This window comes from Castor canadensis, chromosome 12 (assembly GCF_047511655.1).
Source record: "Castor canadensis chromosome 12, mCasCan1.hap1v2, whole genome shotgun sequence".
Classification (NCBI taxonomy): Eukaryota; Metazoa; Chordata; class Mammalia; order Rodentia; family Castoridae; genus Castor; species Castor canadensis.
In genome coordinates this window covers 24,675,071-24,690,451 of record NC_133397.1, presented here as the reverse complement: position 1 = coordinate 24,690,451, position 15,381 = coordinate 24,675,071, and the positions used below count along the sequence as shown (strand labels likewise).

General features: G+C 35.7%; 1 protein-coding gene across 3 annotated transcripts in view; it reads right to left on the bottom strand.

Annotated features, from left to right (window-relative positions):
* Positions 1-210: 210 nt before the first annotated feature.
* Clip4 (CAP-Gly domain containing linker protein family member 4) overlaps positions 211-15,381 on the bottom strand; it is a 57,573-nt gene continuing 42,402 nt past the window's right edge. For all 3 annotated transcript variants that reach the window (XM_074049420.1, XM_020154530.2, XM_074049421.1), the window contains exons 13-16: positions 13,933-14,056; positions 10,498-10,562; positions 8,248-8,320; positions 211-2,497 (exon numbers count right to left, since the gene is read on the bottom strand). In XM_074049420.1, the coding sequence (XP_073905521.1) occupies positions 2,176-2,497; positions 8,248-8,320; positions 10,498-10,562; positions 13,933-14,056 (584 nt within the window). In that variant the 3' untranslated portion in view covers positions 211-2,175. The remainder of the gene's footprint in view (positions 2,498-8,247; positions 8,321-10,497; positions 10,563-13,932; positions 14,057-15,381) is intronic.

Genomic DNA, 15,381 nt, shown 5'->3' with positions numbered 1-15,381 from the left:
AAACAATACTAACAGAGAAGTAGCTAAAATAATTTTACTTGTGGAGTAAAAAGCATGATACTTTTTAGTACTCTTCACAGGGACAGGACAAATTCAAACCATTACTGTGGGGAGACCCCATACTCATACTCAGAGAACAGGGACCTGAGTCACTGAAAAAAAGAAGAGTTGCAGGCAGGGTAAATGACAAGATACCATTCCAAAACCAAATAGTTTCCCTTTTTTATTGATGCTCAATAAGTGAACTTTGGATGACATTTAATAAGCAAAACACAAATGAGAACACTAATTTGTATGTATAGTATATGTAAACATATACATTATATGTATTTAATAATCCTAATCTAAATATGAAGAAACAATTGGTTCTTTGACCTCAAAAGCATATTGAGTGTTGGCATTACTGTAATTTACAAGTGTTTTATAGTTAACAGGAAGAATTATGGACACCCAAGTTCAGTATAGTCATGGTTTCATATTAAGGTATAAATAGAGTTTTTAAGAAATAATCTGTATAATAAAATAAATTTACTTTGAATTGCAGCACAGTCATTTTCTTCAATCAATAAAAATACTCCTTGATTATAAACCAGTCTTATTTTGCACATCTATTTCAGGAAAATAAAACTCTAGCAGTATTTGAAATATCACACTTTAAAAAAAAGGCAACAAAGTAACAGAATTTAGATTTAAAACAGTATGTTGCAAAATAGTTCAGCATATTATATTTCTAAGCACAAAGCAAGCTCCATTCTGAAAGATACTTTTAATCTTATAAAGCAAACTGTGCCAATATTTTGGTGGTAATTTAAAGTCTAAATATTGACAATGAAAGATAAATCTTTACACACATAGGACAAAAAGTTCAATACATATCCACAAGACAAACATGTGACATCATTACATCACTCTATTATGAAGTTTAGTTTGTTAACAAGTGCTCAAGAAGAAACAAAAACATAACATTCTGTAGCTTTAACAGAATGAACTCTATAAACACTGGAAACATAAAACAGCAGCTACAGCAAACATCACACCAAGCCCGTAATTAAGAAGAAAAAAATCCAGAGACCATGAACATTGACAGAAATAACCAACACATCTTCCTAACAATCTTAATTTGCTCTCTTCTATTAAATACATTTTTAAAAAATGTTTTTCACATCCCAGGAAGGATGGCAAATTCTCCAAAAAAAAAAGATGAAAGTGCATCATGTTTTAAAAGTGCTTTGTGTGTGTTACAAATAAATCCAATAAACCAATTAAATAAGTACGTGCAAAAACATCTGACTCATTCATAAACCTTAATCATGGGCAGTTTATAGTTCATAGAAATGAAGCAGCCTAGCAGCAGAAGGAAAATATAAGCTCACACAATGTGTAAGAGTTAAAAAGCACTAAGACACAAGTCAGGAGACCCACGTTCAGTCTCAGATCTATTAACCAACTAGGTAAGGAACTCCATTTCCATTATTTGGCAGTGGGGGAGAGACAGAGACAAAGCCAGCCAGCCCCAAGGCTCATCCACCTCCCAGGATCTAACACAGCTTTACATGAGCCTTTCCTGAAATCCCAAGTGATTTTACCAAAATATAAAAAATACATCAATCATTTAAGCTACTATTTCGTTAAGATACTTATTAGTGATAAATCATAGACAGAAAAAACTTTCAAAAATGCTACAGAAACATCATGTGCACATTATGTTAACCAAAGCTAGTGAAAGCCTTCACAATTACAGCACTATGGACAACCCAACATGGCGTGTGGAATGAAGCAATGCACAAAGTAATGCATCAGCCCATCATCTAATGGCACATTTTTTGAGTCCCAGAATTTTCTTAGGACCTACAGTTTTAGAAGCTTTAAAAAGTGCTTATTTTGAAATTGTTTTTAAAGAACAATGATCCCCAGAGTTCATACTTGTGGCCTTTGGGGTCTTTGACTTGTTATAACAATGTTTTTTATGACGCTAATTATATATTGCACTTTCAAATTTTAAACAATTTCTAAATAGAGTAGCCATGGACTCTATTTTATACCAAGTATGTGTGTGTATCTGTATATATTTACATATATACATACATACATATATATTTACATATATACAGATACACACACAACTATATATACACACATATATGTTAGCTCATTTATATATTCTACAAGTTTAACTCAGCAATTCTCATCTACAAGTTTTGACCCATTAATCCCCCGATAGGTCACCCTACTTGGTCTGACTAAGACCCCATGATTTGGCTTACAGGTGAAATAGCGTTTGTCACTCACAGCACCATCATTTTTCCCCTTGGCACTTCGGAGCTCCAGTCCAAGCCAGATTCCAGAAGCAAAGTCTGTGGGGCCCACATACCTAACGGTAGCCATCTCATTAGAGCTTGTGAGCAGGACCTGAGAGCCCTCATGAAGCTTCACGCTACCCTCAAGGCCACCTGCCGTGGTGGCACTGCTCCAGCTGCGGCGCAGAGAGGTCTTTGACCTGTCCAGGAGGGAAACACAAGAACAATCCTCAGGTGGGAAAGCCATATGATATAAATAACCTACCATATTCATTTCCACTGCCAGATTCAGAATTCATTATTTTAATTCGTAAGAGATTATATTTATGATCACAATCTGATTTTATTCTAAATTTTTTGGTTATTTTAATACTATCCTGATCTGGATTTAAGATTTCATTTGCAATTTATAAATAGATATTGCAATACACACATATATATGCTTTCAGTAAAATCACAATTAGAAAAACTATACTTACAACTACTTAGTTACTATCAATATTATAAAATAAAGCAAAAGAAAAAAGCTATCATTTTGGTTATGATAAATTAAATTTACCTTCTGTTCACTTTAAAAATGTTTCTATATGAAAACAAATTTTAAAAACTGTTAAACAACAACTATGGAAAATAAATTTATATAGAAGATATAGTCAGAAATAGATACAGGTCTCTTCCAAATATGAACTCCAGTTACACTGCCACTAACACTAAAGAAGGTCTGAGGTGCCCTGAGAAGATTCCTTTACTTTTCCCTACAACATAACATTACCTGCAATGTTCTACAGATGCCTCCTAGCTCCTCCCTGACCTGGTAACAAAACTACTTGGGACTCACCAATGAACTCAATGCAGGCCCAAAACCACACTGGCTCCCACCCACCAGATTGCCACCATCATCAACTGGAAGCACCTGGCCCTGATACACAAATAACCTGGAGCTTACTACCCTCTGACCGAGACCTTCCAGAATGGTTACCAAGAAACCACTAACACTACCTGGAATCTTCTACTCTCTGTCCTAAAGCACCTCTCCTCCAAAAGAAACCTTTCTCCCCATCCCCACAGCAGAAACAATGCTGAACCTGTTCCTAAACCTCAGAAAAGCTTATTGGGAACAGAACCTGGGTCCTGATTTTTTCATATCCTTATTTCATTTTCTATTTTTAAATATATTATCACATACTATATCTCATTTGTTCCTCTTAACTACCCTGTACCCTGTACAAAAGGAAGAGTACTTTTAATTTTATGGATAGGAAGCTGAGGTTCAGAGACTTCTCTCCTAAGACATGCTTGTCAGTAAGTGATAGAATTCAAATTATAAAATACTTTAAAATCATTATTTATCATGTCAAATGCACAAACACAATAATAAACTTAACATAGGAATATGTAATATCTTTAAGAAAAAACATAAATCTTTACTGAAGCATACACAAAAGACAAATGTAAGAACTCTGGTCCTAGAAACATCTATTAATTTTCTAAATTCACCCCAAATTGATATTTTGTAGCCTCACACAATTACTGTAATTTCCACATAAATAAGGACAGTGAGCTTGCATTTCCTGCAACATTCAGCCTCACTCAAACTGGTATAGGAGGTCATATTTATATTACCTTCCTCAGAAGAGGAAACACAGGCTCAGAAAAGCTAAGCTGTTGGCCTGAGATCAGAGAGACAGCAGGGCTCGGATCCCAGCCGTCCAAACACAGAGACCAGGCTCTTGCACAGCCGTAACAGGTTATCAGCAAATAAGAAAAAGGTGAAATATAGTCAGGCAAGATTTATATTGCCATTGTGTTAAAACTATATAAAGTTATAATAGTTAAAACAATGTGGTTCACTCTTGGGAATATACCCAAAAGACTGTGACACAGATTACTCCAGAGGCACCTGCACACCCATGTTTATTGCAGCACTATTCACAATAGCCAAGTTATGGAAACAGCCAAGACGCCCCACCACCGACGAATGGATTAAGAAAATGTGGTATCTATACACAATGGAATTTTATGCAGCCATGAAGAAGAACAAAATGTTATCATTCGCTGGTAAATGGATGGAATTGGAGAACATCATTCTGAGTGAGGTTAGCCTGGCCCAAAAGACCAAAAATTATATGTTCTCCCTCATATGTGGACATTAGATCAAGGGCAAACACAACAAGGGGATTGGACTTTGAGCACATGATAAAAGCTTTAGCACAACAAGGGAGGGGTGAGGATAGGTAAGACACCTAAAAAATTAGTTTGTTGCCCTTAACACAGAGAATCTAAAGCAGATACCTTAAAGCAACTGAGGCCAATAGGAGAAGGGGACCAGGAACTAGAGAAAAGGTTAGATCAAAAAGAATTAACCTAGAAGGTAACACATATGCATAGGAAATCAATGTGAGTCAACTCCCAGTATAGCTATTCTTATCTCAACCAGCAGAAACCCTTGTTCCTTCCTATTATTGCCTATACTCTCTCTACAACAAAATTAGAGATAAGGGCAAAATAGTTTCTGCTGGGTATTGAGGGGGTGGGGGGGAGAGGGAGGGGGTGGAGTGGGTGGTAAGGGAGGGGGTGGAGGCAGGGGGGAGAAATGACCCAAGCCTTGTATGCACATATGAATAACAATAAAAAAAAACAATGTGGTTCACTCAGGCACAAGAATGTAGCTTCAAGTGACACAGACAAGACATTTTAGAAAAATTTTGCATGTACATAATTATTTCATATGTAAAAAAAATTAAAACTTCAAAGCAACGAGAAAGGAGTGACCATTGAATTATGGGTGCCTTAAGAACTAGCTACTTGTTTAGGAGAAATAAATATGATTCTTAGCTAAATTCCAAACTTTTGAATTCCCAAAATCCAAAAAAAAAAAAATCCAGGTGAATTAAAGTGCTAATACATAAATTTTGTTAAAAGAAAGAATTGAAGAAAACAAACTTTGTGTATTTATCTGATCTCAACCATGCATTCACACGTACACACACAAATAGGGCAGGGGGGAGAGTAGGGGGAGGGGAAGATAGATGCATTTTTCAAAAGTCTGCATTGTTATTTAAAATATGATTTTTTTCATTTATTATTATGATATAAAAATGTTTCCATATAACAGTGCAGAATTTAAAAACACTGCAAAAGTCACAGTGAGGAAAAATAATATTAAAAGAATATGTGATTATGTTCATGATACATTAACGGGAAAAGTTTTCTAAAGGGTATATAGAGTATGACTCATCTTACTATTAAAAAATTCAGCACATACATTAAGGAAAAACTGGAACATATATAGCAAAATATTAATAGTGATAACTTTATCTAGGTGAAAAAGTCACAGATGATCTTTATCTGCATCTTATTTTGCCTTAATTTTTTCAAATATTATAAAATCATTTTCATAAACAAAAATGTTTATTAAAAGAGACATAGTGATAAGTGAATTCAATATCTAAACCAAAAATTAATGGCTTGGGTAAAATATAGAACATTCTAATGGAAGTGATTTTGATTCAAGTTATTTCAAGGTTCAAAAGCCCAGAAGCTTGGAACTACTATGTTTGAGAACTCTGTTTACTCAGTCAAAACACTATGAAATGGGGAGGGGAAGATGCTAAGCTCTAGGAATTTGTACATAGCAATCAGAATGGTGTTATAAAGTATGACAGAGACTGTGTAAGGTGAGGAGTGTGCATAAAAGAGGGCAAAAATCTCTCCATTCTTAAGGCCTCAGGGAGAATATTTCAGTGAAGTGATACTTGGGCAAACCAAAAACACAGGAAGAGGGGAGTATAATGTGAGCAAAATATAGGTGTTACTCTATTAATTTTTTTGAAGTTTAGATAGTGGCAGTTGTTTATAAAGATATCCCCATGAGATAGGTAGAAAACCCAAAACATGAAAGTGTTTGATATCCCCACTCCAGAGGAACTAATACAGAAACCTTAAAGCGAAAGAGGTCAACACGAGAAGGGGATCAGGAACCAGTTTGTAAAGATCAGTTAGAGATGAATCAACTTGGGTTGTAACACATTTGTACATGGAAGGAATACTAGGAATCTCTCTGTACAGCTATCCTTAACTCAACTAGCAAAAAACACTTTGTCTTTCTTATTATGTTTATGTCTTCTCTTCAACAAAATCAGTCACAGCCCGGAAGCGAGGGGGAGGTGGTGGGCAACAGGGGAGAAATGACCCAAACAATGTATGCACATGTGAATAAAAAAAAATCCCCATGAGACATACAGGTGGCTGACCATGCAAGACTCTGTCTGCTGTGCCTGTGAGTTTGGACTTCAACTTTTTAGAATTCAAAAGTTTTAAGGGACAGGCAGAAAATATAAACATGTGACATGAAACAATGAAACTCATGCAACTGGACTGTAGGAGTTCTACCTAAAGACACTCAAGTTTGAGCTGACCTTATGCCAATGCGCTGGATCCACAGACAGGACCCAATGTATACTTGTAAGCACAGGCTCCTGAGGCAGGGAGAGGAGGTGAAATCAGCAAGTACCAATGGGGATAGTGTGAGAGAGGACGGTGAAGTCTTCTATCACGTCTTTGTAATGACTATGTCACAATCTCAAGCTCAATTTCCTTAGTACTCTCATTCTGGGCACAAGATATTTATACATAGAATTCTGAAGCTAGTTGTTTCCAATCCTTCTCTGTCACTTTTTCCTCTGAATGAAATGCATTCATTGATACCATCTTGATCATGAAATGATGGTGAAATGTCAGTGAAAGAATGAAGCCTTTTCTTTCATGAAAATGACTCCCTTTCTAATTATCCTTCACTCAAATGGGACAAACATGTCTACTACCCCAAGTCCTTCAAGTTTCTTACCAAGGAATTTCATTATGTTTTCCACATTTCTTCTAAAAGTATCACTTATTCTCATACAAATAAATCACCCTTCCAGATTAAACAGCACAACAATCAACTCTACACACAGTTGTCGGGTTACTGCATTGCCTCTCTTACCCTAAGATCAAGGATAGATTTCCTACTCCCTGTCAGCACGCAAAAGTCTTTTGTTCCTGAGAAAAATGATTACCATGCTAAGTATAATGAGTAGAAAAATAAATGTACCAACTTATTATATATCTTCAGTAAAGGTATATTTATTTTCCTAAATAGATACTAGCGTCAATCTCTATAACTATGAGTAAAGCTTAATTTCCTTTTATTTCTATAGAAATCAGGTAAGTGCTGCTATTCCCTCCTCATGTCAATAAATCACCTTGTGCATACCTGTACCTGCTGCTGTATTCTTCCCAGGGCTCAGCTTTTTTTCTCCTCCCCTTGATTCTCTGTATCATGGTCTTCCAATCCCCAATATCTGGACACTGATTTTCCTACCTCTCTCCCTTCAGAATCCTTTATATCCTGGTGTCTCTTCTTTGTCTTCCATTCTGCCTAAGAATTCTCGAATATCTTTAATAAACTGGAGCATAAAGTTACTGCCCTAAAACTTTTTCAGCTACTGAAGCAAGGAGACCAATTTCAAAACTCTCAAATTTGGTGATGGTTTTGAGCAGTATACTCTACAAGGGGAAGTAAAGTATTTTTAAAAATAATTAAATAATAAGATTACCACATGGAATTGCAGGTTGCATTAAATCAAATCTGATTAGCTCAGTAAATAGTTTAAATCAATCCACTCTACTCAATGAAAACACAAAATGTAAATTCCTCCAACTTTTATTAATAAGAACTAACCTCTAGAAGAAAAATATATGCACTGTATTATGTTTAGTCATTTGTGACATTTTTAATTGAGCTTGCAAAAGAGGGAGGAAGAATTCAATACACTGATCACACCTTCTCTCTTACGTGTTAAAATTCTACTGAGCAATGTACAAGATACAAAATTCCATTTTTCTTCCTTCAGAGAATCCTGCCATGTTCATCTTGAAAGGCGTTTCTCTAAGTCTTCTTAATACTCACTTGGCAAAAGCATTTCTCCTGTTAATCTCTTTTTGGGAAGAAGCAGAAGTTGTGCTGAAACTTCTCCTAAAACCTAAACATGAAAGTTAAGGTTAGAAGAAGAAAAAAAATCACAAATTTTCAGTCCTTATTAAAAGTTGTCTTTTATCAATTTCTTCTACAAATGTTCTCTGACATCAAATTTTTTTGGAAAAAAAAGCAAAGAAGGTAAGTACATATACAGAACGTAATTGTAGTTTAGGTTTCTTGACAATATTTTTACTTTTACCTTTCTGATCAAACTATGCTCATACAGGAATAAGTGAAGATCATGACATTACTTTTGGAGGTTTTGAAGTTTAACATATCTCAATTGCCAGAATCATTACTTGTGTGTTCCAGAGCCATTATTATTTAAAATTAGGGTCACCTGAACACAATCAACCTCAATGATAGATCTGATAACCTAGAGGGTTACTATGAGACTAACAGGCATGGAGCACACACAGACAGCATGGATGTGCTGCACTAAAGGATGACTCATATCCTAAGCAGGACAGTGTGAGATTTCATCAGAATGATGCACAACTTAAAACCTGTGAATTGTTTACTTTGGAAATTTTTCATTTACTATTTTCAGACCATAGTTAACTGGAGGTAACAAATCCCACAGAAAACAAAACTGGATAAGAGACTACGGAGAGATAGTCTATGTTCACAGGTAGAAAGACTCAGTGAGAAGTCAACTCTTTCTGACTTAATCTATACACTCAGTGCAATTCCAGTCAAAATCCAAGCACAGGTATTTTGTGGATTTCAACCAAATGATTTTAAAGTTTAGACAGAAAGGCAAAAAGACCCATACAATCAACACAATATCAAAGGAGACCAAAGTCAGACACTACTCTGTATTTGAAGGATTACTATAAAGCAACAGAAATCAAGACAGTGTATTGGTGAAAAAGTAAACAAAAAGATGAATGGAACAGAGTAAAGAACCCACAGATAGACCCACACAAATACTGTCAACTGATCTTTGACAACAGAGCAAAGGCAATTCAATAAAGAAAAGATAGTTTTTTCAAAAAATAATGCTGGAACAATTAAACATTTACAGGTAAAAAAACAATCTATAAACAGGCCTTATACCTGTCATAAAATTTAATTCAAAGTAGACCAGACCTAAATGTAAAAACAAAAGTATAAAACTCCTAGAAGATAACACAGGAGAAAAGTCAGGATGGCCTTGGGTTTGGTGATGATCTAACAATACCAAAAGCATGATCCATGAATGGAAAAAATAATGGATTAACTTGAACTTCATTAAAATTTATGACACATGCTCTGAAGAAGGCACCATTAAGAGAATGAAAAGACAAGCCACAGAGAGAAAAAATATTTTCAAAACATTGAAAAAATATTTTCAATACCTGATAAGGGTCTGGTATTCAAAATATATAAAGAACCCAATAATAAGAAAGTAACGAACACAATTTAATGGGGCAAAAGACTGAACAGACTCCTGACCTAAGATGATACAATGATGACAAATAAGCCTGCTAGGGGCCGAATGGTGTTGCTCCACCCCCTTCTCCATTCACTCATACACTGAAGTCCAACCTCTCGGACCTCAGAATGTGACTGCACTTGCAAACAGGGCTTTAGAGAGGTAAGTGAGGTCAAACAAGGTCAGTATTGGTGAGGTGAGAACAGAAGCTCTAGGCTGGATGATGAGCAGATACCCTGCAAACACTTGGCACTCCCTAGGAAGGGAGAGGATGTGGACATGCATGCTTGCCAACCCTGGAGAAATGTCTGCCCATGTGCACAACAGCATATTTCCAATGATAAAAAAACCAAGATATAATCCCCAACAACCATCAACTATAGAATAATAATGCATTTCAATGTAACCGTAAATAACAAAATATCAAACAGTAATAAAAACTAAATATATGATTAATTAACATGTCTCTATACAGGTAACAAAAGACAAAGAAGGTCAAGGAGACTGCTAATACAAAGTTCGCGTCAATAACCTTAGGACGGGGTACATGAAAAGGAAAGCAGACAAGAGGGGGTGGGCACTCAGGGATTTCTACCACACGTGTAACTATCTTCAGCTGGGGATTGGGTATAGATGTCTGCTCCATGACTACATGAACTATACAAATATATTTCATACACTCTTTTGCATACATATGTATGTGCATATACTTCATAATAAAATTTTTCAATGAATATTACCGACATGAAATTCTATCATCTCACCAGGATAAGAATGATTCTGTTTATTTGAAGAAATTTCTGAAAGAGTATCCAGGGAATCTGTTAGTCTGTGAATAAAACAAAACACAAACATTAGAGTAGCTGGTCTTCAGATTTAAGACTGGCTCTCTCAACTGATCATTCATTCAACAAACATTTATTGAGCACCCAAATGAGCCAGAATTGAACTTCCACCTAGTGTGGGAAACAGGCAATAACCAGATGGAAGAAGTACTATCTAAGAGCACAGCATGTAAACAGTCAACTTAAAATGAATTCACTTAAAATAGGAACCTTATATTTCTTTGGAATTTTGTCTCCAAAGGTGAAACTAAAGACTATGAAACCATACTTATTTTATATTAAATTTAACAAGTGTTAGATTAAAATGGTTAAAAATATCACTAATTCTTAAATTGGAGAATAGGTATTAACTGAGTTTGTGCATGTGTGTGATTTTTCTGATAAAACTGTCCTGCTGTATTATACAATTCCAGGCCCTTTCTACTTAACTCTAAGCACAATCATAAAGGTCACCTTCCCGACGGGTTTCTTTTCACTTTTTGATATTCAAATCATTCTTTATTTTTAAAAAGCCAATCCTGACAACCTCATTTTCTTTCAACTGTTTGCTGACCTAAATCTGCAAGGCCTTCATTTGTCAATCAACTCCTCCAACATACTTTATTTCTATCAAGAAATCCTGCAACTCTCTGCAGTATTTGCAGTTTTATCTTGTGACTGAGATGCATCATTTTTACATTATATACAACACACCACAATCAATGAGGGACTGATGAACATGAAGACTACAACCTGATGAACAGGACAGCTACTTGAATGAAGTGGTGATGGACAGCTGAAAGAAATTTAATCCTAGAAGTGATCAGTTCATTAGAAATAAGTACCTAATGGTAAGAAGAGAATGAATGCTATGTTCATAAAGATTATCTTAGGCTGTGTGTAAGAAACACAGAGTGAGAGAGAAAGAAAGAGATTAGATTTGATCTACTCTTAGTTTCTCTAAAGAAATGCTGATTTTATACTGACCAAAAATTAAATACTAAAACAAAAATATTAAATCAGCATTGGATAATAATAGGTGGATCCAAAAAGCTATCCAAATAGAGGGAATAATGTGTGCAAAGCTTCTGTAATAGGAGGCACATTTTAAAAGTGGAAAAGGGGGAAATAAAAGACCAGTTACAGTCCTGAGGAGGAGACATGCAAAGTCACATTATAATTAGTCACTGCCTTATTAAGACTTCCTCAAGCACGACCCTGGATTAAAATCCTTCTATACTGAAGATCAGTGGGGTCTTTAAAAAGCTCAAAACTGGTTTAGGTTAGAAAATCCTCAAAACCAGAGACTATGTCTGTTTTATTTGCTTATAGAATGCCTAGCACAGCACAAATTGCTAAAAGACACTTAATAGTATTTGATGATGATGAATGAGACAATCAGAAGATGACAGGAAGACAGCTGGATCGAGACAGCACTTCATTTAGAAAGAGCCCTGTTTCTTTTAAGAGGGGGTTGTTTTCAAATGCACCACCTTAAAGAAGACCAAAGAGAAAGCAAGCAAAACACAAAGTGAAAAACGTGTGCCCCATAAACAAAGCAAGAGGGGAAAAAATTAAACTTATGAGAAAGAATGTGGCTTCATATTATTTATAAAGAGAAAAGGCTGTTTCAGTACAAAAAGTTCTGACCTGGGAATCAGATATATTTACTGTGTCTAAAATACGCCAAACTTTGTACTCTGAGTCATCGAACATGAAGCAAACCTTAGTCCTCATGACTACAGACAAATAAAACTTGTATGAGCCTGTAACAAGGCACCAATGCAGGTGACTCAGCTGGAATACACTCCCAAGTCAGTCATCTGCCAGACACAGGTCCCAAGGAGAGTCAAGGATGCTTTGGTAACCAGTAAGGGTTATAGTGAAGAACATTCTGATTCCAGACTTGTAGGGTTCAAAGCCCCACTGGAGAGCACAGCTCCCATTAGCTCTCTGGACCTTACTTTTCTCATCTGTGATACAGGGATAATTACAGGGCCTGACCCATAGGATTGTTGCAGAAAACTAAACCGTTAATATGTGGAGAGTTGTGAAGAGTGCCCAGTGGGTATAAGTGCATATTCATTAGCTAGCTCCATCTTCTCTTCCTTTAAAAAATGACTAAAAGAAAAAAGAGCCAAGTGCTTGAAAGTATGGGCTAAGGGAAAAACAAGGAAATAACAAACCTGGGATGAATACAACTCCTCTATTAACTAGCCATGTGACTTTAGCTTAGTTACTTTATCTCTTGAAAATTATTTCCTTCACCTGCAAAATGGGAATGATCACAACAGCCTATGGCTCTCTGTATAAAGTATGCAGCTACCACTTATCAAATGCTCAATAAAGGTTTATAATACTGAGGGTTCTTTTCCAGCTTGCCTGGCCAAATACTTACTAGAATCAAATGAAGTAATATTTAAGTGCAAATACTTTATGACCTACAAAGAATTATATGCTTAATGCTACATTTTCATAAAGAAGATACACACATCAAGTACACTGTAAAATGAAATTAATACAAAAAGCATATGTAAGTTTCCAACAAGAAAAACATACTAAGGAAGAAAATGGGTATAAAAAACTTAATTTGCCCAGAAGCAGTCAATCTAGCTGTAAGGGACTCCCAGACTGTCACTGGCATTCTAGTCTCATGAATATCATTACATCACGTGTGTTATCTCTTATTTAAGACCAGTGTCCCATTTCCCTGCCACCGAAAAGCATACCAAGCCAGCTTCTTCCAGCACAAGAGAAAAGTCACTTCACATTTTACCTGGAATTTCATGAGGACTTTTTCTGCTCAACTTATGTTTTTAAAATCAGAGTGAGGTGGTACACAAGTTACTATCTTACAAAGAAACACCGAGGTGGTTTATTATATATAAATCCTTGAAACTTCACTTCCCCCAAAGATCTACTGCCTATCTATTTTTGAAAACTAAAGAAATCAGAGGAAAAAGCCATTTTGGTTCCATTAGGTTTGTAGGAGAATGAATGGGTGCCTGCTGGCAGGAAATTTAATGTAGTTAGGATATGACTGAAGCAATCAGAGAGCATTTTTACTTTTGTTTGCATGACAGATTAAGCTTGCTACTCTCACTGTTCTTAGCTGCAAACGCCACTTCTAATAGCCTGCACATACTCATAGGGTTTGCAAATGAGGAAGAAAGGAGGTTTTTAAAATTGCAAATCCTCAGAAAGGCAAATTTAGCTTTCCATGAGCCTTCCCCCTAAGGAAGGTGGTGGGTTAACCCTTTGAAAGAAGGCATGAGCTACATTCAGTCGTATCATCCAGATAAAATTAGGGTCTCTGAGCAGTACTGCAAATTACAAAAGTTTGTGTGAATAAACATAAGTTCCATTTTTTCTCACCTTTGCACCCTGGATGGGGGAGCAAATATTCCATATCTTGGAGAACAACTAAAATACTGCACACCTCCAACTGAACCATCATTCTTCCCATGGGGTTTTTCAAGCTCTATACCATACCAATACCCTAGAACATGAATATTGCATTTTAAAAGCATCTGCACTTTATTCAAAATCGTCAGGCTATTATACGAACCCATGTCTCGATGGTTTAACATTTTTACAAATGACCGAAATGATGGAAGATCATCATGTACATTAAGCTATCAAATGATAAAATTATAAAATAAAACTTGAAAATTTGAAAAGTAGGAAAAACATTTTACCAACATAATTGCAGAGCAGTACATTAAGGGAGGAAAATAAAATGGATTAGCTATCATGCAAGTAGAACACGACCAAAATATATCTTAAAACTATAGTGAAAAGGAAACTGTCCTTGACTCTAATACAGTGTGTTTCAATGAGAGAAGCATAACACTGAGATACATAAATCCTAAAATGAACATGCAATCTTTTCACTTTACTCTCCCAATATAGGACCACAAATCATTCTTGAATAATTAAAGAACGACAAAGATAATATGGAAAATGCCACTAGACATTTGGTGACTCTGCTTTCTCTTTCTCTATTTTTTATCTTAAGATGGAAAGAAAAATCATTTTTAACCTAAATGAAAGACTTAGGTTATCTAACAGAAATCTTAAAGACCTGTAGACCTATAGTCTGAGGAAAGTGATAGGATTTCCTCTTCTAGAGAGCCTAAAACTGAAGTGGCAAGGTTATGTGTTTCCGCCAATATAAGGCAACTGGACTTACTTCTAGCACAAGGGTTGAGGGTACCCAAGACTAGCTACAGTGTCTAAAAGTTCACTCGTTTGTGGTCTAAAAAGACACTATAGTAGCAATTGTATTTGGTCTCTTACAATTAGTATCAAATAAAAAAAAATAAGGACAGAGAAATCAAGAAACTTGCTGCAGAGTACAAAATACAAAAATATTGTTTCTTTCAGATTAATAGAATGGAGAGTCAGTTAAAAGACTTCTAAAAAAGTCAACCTTGAAGTTCTTAATTTTTTCCCCTTCTCCTCAAAAAGATGGCACCTGGGTCCATTCCCAGACACTGGGGTTTAGACTGAAAAGACTAAAGCACACCATGTCTTTCATATTTGTCTGTCCCTACTCCCATCAAGTAATGCCCACAGAACTCCTGGTTAACTAATGCTCTAAAAATGCTTATAACCTTTCTGAACATCCTAAACCAGGTTACTCTGGTTAGCATTGGTATTTCTCTGAGTACCACAGTTAAGATTTTTCAAGTTTTATTTCCTTCTGCCTTTGATATCTTCCAATGTAATTTTTGCAGTTTCCCATTTTAATTTACCATGTATTACTGTTACATGTTTTATCATAACTCTTGAAAGCATGTAACACACAGCAAAAATACATAC